Source organism: Dendrobium catenatum, unplaced genomic scaffold (genome assembly GCF_001605985.2).
Source record: "Dendrobium catenatum unplaced genomic scaffold, ASM160598v2 fragScaff_scaffold_1163, whole genome shotgun sequence".
In the NCBI taxonomy this organism is placed as follows: domain Eukaryota; kingdom Viridiplantae; phylum Streptophyta; class Magnoliopsida; order Asparagales; family Orchidaceae; genus Dendrobium; species Dendrobium catenatum.
Genome location: NW_021319625.1, coordinates 380259 through 389824, shown reverse-complemented (window position 1 = coordinate 389824; position 9566 = coordinate 380259). Strand labels below are relative to the sequence as shown.

The following is a 9566-nucleotide window of genomic DNA, read 5'->3' as shown; positions in this document are numbered from 1 at the left end:
CATCCCCTCCGGAAATCCTGCGGGCTCTTTCCACCCTTTCTTCTCAGGCTTCTAACCTCTTTCGTCTCTCCGCAAGTGCCACTCCATCTGTATCCTTCTTCTCAAAGTAAAGCAACTTTAGGGTGTCGTATCAGAGTCGATTTGAAGAATCTATTGAAGAATTGGGTCAATCTTGCAGTGGTGGACCATCGGTTTGCTAGTTCTATGCACTTTACTTATTTAACCTACAAATTCGATGCATGTGAGGAACCCGCTCTGACGGTTGTCTGAGGATAGCGTCTTTTTAAGTTTCTTTATTTCTTTAAAATCTCCAAGCATCTTTTGTTGTGTTTGTCAAGTTTTGGGTCGTTTGAGTTTATTTAACAAAGTTTGTTTTAAGTTCTACTCATTGTGTCAGTTTTCTTCTTGTGTGTCTTTTGTGTTCAAGAAATATAGGGTTCCCTATATCCCTTGTCTACATCAACCTATAGGAAACCAGAACTCAGATCATAAAATCCTGTCAAAATGAGGCCGAAATCTCTGGGTAGTGTCTTATCTACAAACCCATCTGCCTTCCAAAATTTACCCCGGAACTTAAATCCTTTAAAAATCCCCCGAAGAAAAGCAAAACAGTGCGAGCGGAGGCCGGGGCCGAATTTTCGGTGCCCACAATCTTACAAGAGCGACTTACACACCCAATGAAAGTGACCCAAGCTCTTATTCATGGTTAATAAATTCTATGACATCTAGGTGTAACGGAGGAAGCACCTACTTCAAGATGACATGTAGTCTTGGTCTATCTATTCTATTAAACTAGAACACCCCATTATAGACTTATATTCTTCCCTTCAACAGCGACAACCTGAGCAAAACTCCATTTATTGGTCTTTTTTGATGGTGTTGTTTCTTTGTGGAAAATGCAACGAAGATGATCTCATCGGAGCAACTTAAACACTCAATGAAAGAAACCTAAGCTTTAATAAATTCCATGACAAATGAAATTGGAGAACTTTTATGTGCTACAAGATCACTGAAAAAATATGGGTTGCAACAAAAGAGACCTACTTCATTGTTGATAGTTCATTAGCCATTTTTGGGAACAAGAGCTTTGTTCATGACCTATGTCAAAGTGAAGATACCATCATGACATATTTGAACTCTTAAAACATTGTTGACAACAACTAGACATCTTTGATGAAATGGAATGGAAGTGCCCATAAGATAGTTTGCAATATGAGACATTAGTGGAATAGGAATAAGTGTAGACGTTCCTAGTTGGTCTAAATAAAAGTTTAGTTAATATTTGTGAGAGAATCTTAAGCATCAAGTCTTTACCCAATATTCATGAAGTTTTTTCTAAAGTTTAAAGAGAAGACAGTATTAAAAAGGTAATATTGGGGGTACCTAACATTGTTTGAAATTTTGATGATGAAACTCTAACCTTTCAAGCCATGGATCTTAATTGATCTATGTAGGTGATAGACACAAGTAGATTACGAGATAGTGGTGTGATCATTTGCACAAGATTGGGCACACTCGTGAAAACTGTTAGTAGATACACCGAAACCCCGCTCCCCCCCCACAACTAAAAATATAAGAAAACATAAAACCATGAAATGTATGGCAACATTATCTACAATCAGACTCCAACATAATTTGGCATAAGTTCATTTGATAAAAAACCAATTTAATTCCTTTAAAATTGCTTAAGCAAGCACCATAGTTTGAACAAGCTCTGAAACTCTATAAATTGATGGATTAATGGTGATATGAGAAATTTATTAGTTATCCAAACACTCATAACTCTTTTCAAAGTTATCCGTACAAAACAACCCATCAATTTTTTTTTGTGTATGGTGATTTATCTAGACCATCTTGGGTTAAAAATATCGTCGACTCAAGATTTGTTATATTTATCTGTGATCACTTTATTGTAACATTCTTATTTCATATGAAAGAGAAATATTAAGTCACAATTTTTCAAAAATTAATAAGAAATTGCAAACTTTGTTCTAAGTTGAAATTAAAGCATACTAGGATGACCATGGGCATGAGTACTATCGCTCTACTAGAGTTAATAAATGTCTAATTAAAGATAATCAGACATAATGCTATCAGGAAAAATCTGTAAATTGCTGATAAGGAAATATAGATTAGGCGATAAAAACTATGAAACATTAAAACATTCCAAGCCTTGTGATGAAAGACCAGTATTATGATGCACCCTATAAATTGTCTTTTAATCAAAACTCTCACTGCGATCAGGCAAAGCTGAAAGCTTCACTGGGAAATTGTTCTTGGCTGTAGTTTCCACCGAGTCTTTGATCTCGGAATTTTGGCAGAATAGCACTTTTCTTTCATATGTTGATTTGTTAAGTTGATGTTAACTAGATTCCAACCTCGTATTAGGTTCTGGGAGCTTTAGCAGGAGCTTTTGATGATAAGAAGAGAAACGTTCGTCAGGAGGCTGTTAAATGCTGTCACGCTTGGTGAGATCATCATATTTTGTAATTGCTTTTCCTGAATCTGTATTGCGGTGACTCACGTCCTTATAAAATGCAGGGCCTCAATGGCTTCACGATCTATTCGTTTCTGAGGTAAACAGAGATGTTTAATACCCCAGTGAAAGTATGCTCAGTGTGTTTCATTCTCAAAGTTCAGTTTCCTTTTACTCTTCAACTTCTAAAGTCATTTATCACTCACATTTCTACTTGAAATTTCTTGTAACATCTTTTCAATTACATGTGAACTTGACCATATATGGGATTTGTTTTTTGTTTAAAGAAACATATCACTTTATCTTTAAATAGCCAAAACACATTTTTAGATTTTTTTTTTTTCTGGAAACAAGCATACCACAGCCTTGAATGCAGCCCAAAATGAACCATTTATCTCACGAGCTGTATTTTTATGTGCTTGAATCTACGATCATCCCTTCCATCCCGTTGCTGTATTCAGTCGCTGGCTTTGTACTCGTCACTTTGGCGACCCTCGTATCCCCACATTCAACCTTATCACCTTCATGTAACAAAAAGAGTTCATATTTGGATTGTGAGGTTGCGACGATTGGAGATGAAGACGGATGATAAATTCTCACAATGCCGACCACAAGTTTGATAGTGCCTTCGATCTATGGCATGGCAAGGCCCTCTCCGATGTGTGTCATTGAATTCGTTAATTGTTTTTGTTGTGTATGTAAAAAATACAATTATTTGACACTTCATCTTCAGTTTGTGCGGCCATCCTTGCCTTGCTTTTGGATATCTTTAATGACCAACATTAAGCCCTCTCTTTGGTCCATCTTGAGTACCCTTCTCTCTAGCTGTCAGGCATTGACAAGCTCTCATCTTATGTTAGCACATCCCCCATCCTAATGGAGGGAAAATAGATTACGAAGCTGTTTGGGAACAATCAATTAAAATATACATATTTTTTTCATGTAAATATTCAGCAAAGTAAAAGCATAATGAATTTTAACTACAAAAAAAAAAAAAAAGTCCAAATGGCCTCTATATTTAATACAATATCTTATATATATTTTTAATAAAATACAAGACATGAACTTGTCATCAAACCTAGCTCAAATAAGTTTTCCAAACAGTTTGAATCATTTTTATTATTTAAAATCAATGAATTTCGTTCTCTTAGAATTTAAAATAAACAATATGCCATCAGAATGCTAAGCATTTTATTATTGGATTGACAATTTGCAACATTATTTCAAAATTTATATTAAATTAAAACAATTGTAATGTTATTATAATGTCAAGAAAAATAAAGTGTAAAATTATCTTGAAGGTTGTGGGGGTACTTGACCCTACAAGTAGTACAATTATGGCATTTTATTCCACGTCACCGCATCATTTGAAGGTCTTATGTTCTTTGGATAACCACTCTTTTGCTTCAAAATTGGTGGTAGCATGATAAAGTTTTTTATTTCATTTGAAATCTCCTAGGCGTTCTCATTTCTAATTGGATATATATTTTGAACCTATGTACATATAACATTTCGGGCATAATCTAAAGTAATTAACACCCCCTGATGCATGTTCACATGGGAGACAACGTCAAACTTTTTAAAAATAAATGCCCTCACATAAATCAGCATCATTGTTATAGTCATTAAGAGCATGCAATTCAAATAGACTAAGGAGGTAGAGAATCAAATTTTTAGCTTAGTTGAAAAGCTTTTCTAATGGCTCTTAATTTTCATTATCAAAATAGTTTTGGTATTCATTGCAATTATGTGTTTATCCAAGAATTTTTTTTGTATTATGTGTTTTAAAACTTTAATAAATAGTCACAAGATAGGAATTTGCACTCTTGATTACATGATTAAAGCTCTCTAAATTATTTGTTGTTATCAAGTCGTATCGATTATTGGGGATGAAAGAACGAGTCCCTGACTTTAAAGCAATTTCATGCTTCAGATAGGTAGCTATAACTTCATTATAGAACCATATTTTGTTAAGTGCTTATAGAACTCAATACATTTATAAGCTTTGGAAGCCAAGTATATTTATCATGTTAAATTTTAGTTTTGAACTGTATCTAAATTTTCATTGCAATATGTTGAGATCAAGCCTCTTGGTGTGCCTTTGAAAATATTGTGGACAAAGCATTGGTGGTACTATTTCACTTATCATATTCAAATACTATGTTTTTCATTTTGCATATGATGTTTCTTACTCTAGTCATAAAATATATACATGAGCCATTATTTTTTGAGTTAACTATTGTAGATGTTACTGGATATATTTGAGCATTATCTTGTGTCATTGCATTAGCAAAGTATCTCTACAACATATATTTAAAAATGTTTTACTACACTGAAAACTGAATGACCTGTGGTTTTAAATGCTTGAATACAAACACCTAAAGTAGAGTAAACACATCACGTCCTAAGTGTCAGTTTGAAGATCAACGTCTACTCTTGGATTCTTTCTATTAAGCATTACGAGATATAATGAAAAATTTTTAGAAGGATATTACGGTGATCATACTTAAGTGATAGTTTACGCATGACACCTCTAAGTCTTATCATAAGATAAATCAATGTTGTAGCCTCTCTTCATGCCTAAAATAATCATTCTTGGCTTCAAATTAGGATTAGGTTTGATGAGCTTTTTGGTTATCCAATGTTCTTTCAAACTAATATCTATGGTGCATGTGCGTTCTGATTTATAGCTCCTATTCTCAAATATCTTTCCCAACATCTTAGCTCGCAAGGTTTATGAATATTTTTTAAGTATTTAATAGATATACTAAACATCTTTATCATATATTTTTTACTTGATTATACTTTTTTTTAATTTTTTTGTCTAGTTTTATGTAGATCTAACATCCTCTTTCATTCTTTTTTTCTCTCAGAGTCACACAAATATTAAATGAGTTGAGGATGAATTCGAGCATGAAGTCATTATATCGGTAGCCACTGAATTTGAGGTAATTTTTAGACAATATTTGTTAAATTATGAGGTTTTGAGAGGAAAAGGCTCGACTTTATTGCTAAAATCTATCCCTATTTATAAATCTATACATAATATTAAGGGGCTCTTTGGTTGCCTAAAAAAGAAATGTAGTGTAAAGCAAGGTTTAAAATTGTGTAATCGGGTTTGAGGCGTTTTTCGTTCGTGAGGCAAGGCGTAAGCCTCCAAGCGTTTTGAGGCGTAAGCCTCAAAATCAAAAAATTGTGTAAACATAAAATAATTAATTTTGTATATACTAATGAGTAAATAATATAAAATATAAAAATGCACAAGATAAATAGCAATGACATTGACATATCACATAAGATCCCACTAGTCATCAGTACTGCATCACTCATCAGTCATCACTAAATGGGTCTTCATTTGAATCATCATTATGATGAACTGTGCTCTCCTCTTCCTCCTCTCCTATAGAGTCCAATGTCTCCCAATCAGTTCTCTCTTCCTCATTATCAATTATCCTCCTCTTCCCTAAATAGCTTTCATCTTCTGATATCACTATTAAAAGTTCCTTTCATGCATAATATAGGGCTCTGAAAAATATGTATAGCAAAGATTAGTTATGTAATTTTTTAAAAAATTGAAGAGTTAATCAATTTCATGATTTCATTTAACACTTATGATTTTGGAACAACAAGTCTATGTTCCTTGACGTGGTTGGGCAACGAGTCATATAATTTTCACCTTTGTTCTTTCAACAAACCAACCATAAGGGTCCAGTGCGAGAATTCAATGATTGACTGTAATAAAATGTTGTTTGAAGTAACAGAAAGTTCGGTTATATGGTCGATTTATAATCTGGATAATTGATCCCTTCATTTGTTATTCTGCAAGTGCAAGTAGTGTAAGAAATAAAAAATAAATATTAAAATTGGTGTTAAATCGATTAACTGAATACTAAGTTACTAACCCAATAGACTTGCGAGATGTATAGAAATTTATGGTACTTGTCAGACATAAGTTTACACTTCTCATTTAACTAAAGGGAGAAAATATCTACATGTTCATTGCCTAAATAATTGTCACTTAATAACTCATTAATATCAGCTCTAGAAATAAGAAGGTTATAAAAAAAAAGACACTATCGTCCTTGCAAAAAAAAATATATATAAAATACGCAAATCATACGCATATCATATGCATATCATACGCATTGCATACGCATATCATACACATATCACACGCATATCATACGCATGCCATACGCATGCCATACGCATATCATACTTAAAACTAAGAGAATTATGAGTTCATAATAGTTGCACTTTTTACCTTTGATTGAACATCTTCAAGTATTTGTACAAAAAATTTCTCTTCTTATAACTCAGACTCAGAATACGCTTGTAATTTACTATTTCATTTGCATAATCAGGAATTATTTGAATGTCATCGACTTGTAGTGGTTCATTTGGATTTGGGTATGGAATTAGTTCCATTTCGATTGGGATTGGCTCATTTTGTGGGATTGGTTTATTGGTGGGAGGGATATCTGATTTATGTTTCTTATTGGAAGATGAAGAGTAACGAACATATCGTTTCTGAGAAAATAATTTGCTCTGATCAATGTAATTATTGAGTTTGACCTCAATAACTTCTATTCTTTCAGCTAGATCTTTAAACTTTCTGCTTAACCTACCTTCAAATTAAAAAAAAGTTTTATGCAGATTTCTTGGTAGGATTTGATTATTATTTCTTGTAGAGAATTCAGTGCTTCAGTAGAAAAACTAAAATGTGGTTGCTGAGGAGATTGGTGGGGGTCTTGCTGAGGATGTGGGGTATGATGGGCAAATAGGGAGATTGGGGGAGGTTGATGGGTGGATATTTCATGAGGGGAATCAAGGGATGGAGGGCTGTCTGATGGATATTTTTTGATGTTAACCAGATCAATTTTAGCCTGAGAAACTCCTTAAAGGATATTAAAAATCTGGCTTTTCCTTAGATTAACAAATAAATTAGTGACCACCTCTATAGTATATACAATATCATCGGTCCATCGTAGAAAATGTGACTTTTTGTCAGCATACATAGGAGCATGAATAGAAGTATGCTCCAGGAATCAAATTTGTATAAAGCTGAAAGAAAATTTTAGCAAATGAATTATAAAAATTAAATAAAATTTAGCAGTTAGCACTTAGCATTTATAATTAGCAGAGATACAAAGCCGTTGATGTAACCTGTTGGCTTCTTATTTAAAATCTTGGAGGAGGCCTTATTAAACTCTCCAACTAAAAATTCCCTAATCGACTCCGCCCAGTTTATTGACAAAAAATTATCTTCATTATTTGTTATTCTTTAAAGCAACCGAGGGGCCTTAAAGTTGTTAAGTTGAAAAAATAAATTTAAACATAAATACATAATAAACATTTTTAACATAGTCGGGGGGGGTTTGCTTGTTCAACTCCAGCATGTCTGTCTTAATATCCAATGATGTAACTAATATATGTGCTAAAGAAAGCCATGATATTTCTTCTCCTTTATTTGACAGACCAGTAAGAAGAGCCATTTTATTAGCAGTGAAAGGAATAGGCTGACCTTTTAGAATAAAACATTGCTTTGAAATATTCCACCTTGAGATTAACTCATAAATAAGTGGGATATTTTGCTCAAACCTAGGAAATTGCAAAAATTTTATGATCTTTAAACGTTTCAATGTATCCATGACTTCAGGAGAAATTTGCTGAGCAAAATTGTCACAGATTGTTCGAAAAGTTGAAACATAGCATCGATAGGTAATAGGAACATATATCAGAAAAATAAAAATTAAAAACATATGAAATAAGTAAAAAGATAAGCACAAAAGACGCACAACATAAGCATAGAGTACGCACAACATACGCATAGAGTACGCACAATGTACGCATAAAGGACTCACAACATACGCACAAGCACGCACAGTATACACACAACATACGCATAGAGTACTCAGTGCTTATGCACAGCGTATGCACATCCTACGTGCAAAATTGACACAAACTATTCTAGTTTAAAAGTTTAGGGTTTAATTGTTAAAAACTTAAAATTTAGTTAGAGTTTAGATTTCAAATTTCAACATAAAGCCATAAACCCTAATACAGAGAAAATACGATGGCATCAAAGTATCAAACATTTAAAAAGTTTTGAAAATGAATGCATACGCATAGCGTAAGCATAAAATACGAAGAACTTCAAAACCCTGAACACCTACACATAGCATAAACATAAAATGCGCAGAACTTGAACAAAAAATGTGCTAGAAAGTTACCTTTCTCTTTGGGGTGACGACATCTGAGAAGGAACTGAGCGAATGCTTGAAATTACTCTGGAGTGAATGCTTGAAACGTATGCCGAAAGTTAAAAACCAAAACACTGTGTGAACTGTGAAATTTTTCTTCCATTTAACCTTTACCAGGGTTTAAATGTTGATGTCACATCGACATCTCACTAGGCAATCCACGTTTGCAATTGGGGGGTCTGAACTGCACAAAAATATATTATGTTAGTTTTTATGGAGGCGGTGGCTCAAATATGTGAGGCGAGCTCAGTAAACTTGAGGCGTAAGCCTCAAACCTGAACTTATTGCATGGGCTTTGAGGCTTAAATAGAACATATTGCGCTGAGGCGCACCTTTTATTGCGCAATTTTAAATCATTGTGTAAAGTAAATACAATGTAAAGTATTCTGAATACTTTGAGATTGTTTTTTTGTCTGCAAAATAAATGCAGGAGACCTGTTTCTCTTGTTTGGTTAGGTATATACAGAGTAAAGTAAAAGCGGTGTATTTGTAATAATTTATTTTAACATTACAATTATGATATTTAAAAAAACATTGTATTTATAAGAATTAGTATTATTTGATTTTACTTCCATATTTGTCTCCATCTGTAGCACTTATTCGCAGTCGTCAAAGGAGCCAGCTTTTTTACAGAGGAAGTGGCAAAATATGAACTTGAGTAAGAAAACTAAAATCTAAATACACTTTGTATTTTACGAAAATTCTCCTTCAAGAGAAAGAAAAGAAAGCAAACCGCCTCGATTCCCCACTCTCGTTGGCAAAATCTTCGCCTTTATCTCTTTCACCATCGTTGTAAATCCCCCATTATTACCAGCCGCCGCCGTAGC

General features: G+C 33.5%; 1 protein-coding gene across 8 annotated transcripts in view; it reads left to right on the top strand.

The window, feature by feature from the left end:
- LOC110095659 (MMS19 nucleotide excision repair protein homolog) overlaps positions 1 to 9566 on the top strand; it is a 97662-nt gene that overhangs the window by 78811 nt on the left and 9285 nt on the right. For 5 of the 8 annotated variants that reach the window (XM_020821282.2, XM_028698842.1, XM_028698843.1 and 2 more), the window contains 2 exons: positions 2389 to 2468; positions 2542 to 2778. In XM_020821282.2, coding sequence (XP_020676941.1) covers positions 2389 to 2468; positions 2542 to 2575 — 114 coding nt within the window. In that variant the 3' untranslated portion in view covers positions 2576 to 2778. Of the gene's footprint in view, positions 1 to 2388; positions 2469 to 2541; positions 2779 to 5349; positions 5425 to 9566 lie in introns of those variants that run through there. The other 3 variants (XR_003702153.1, XR_003702152.1, XM_028698841.1) reach the window with 3 other exon arrangements.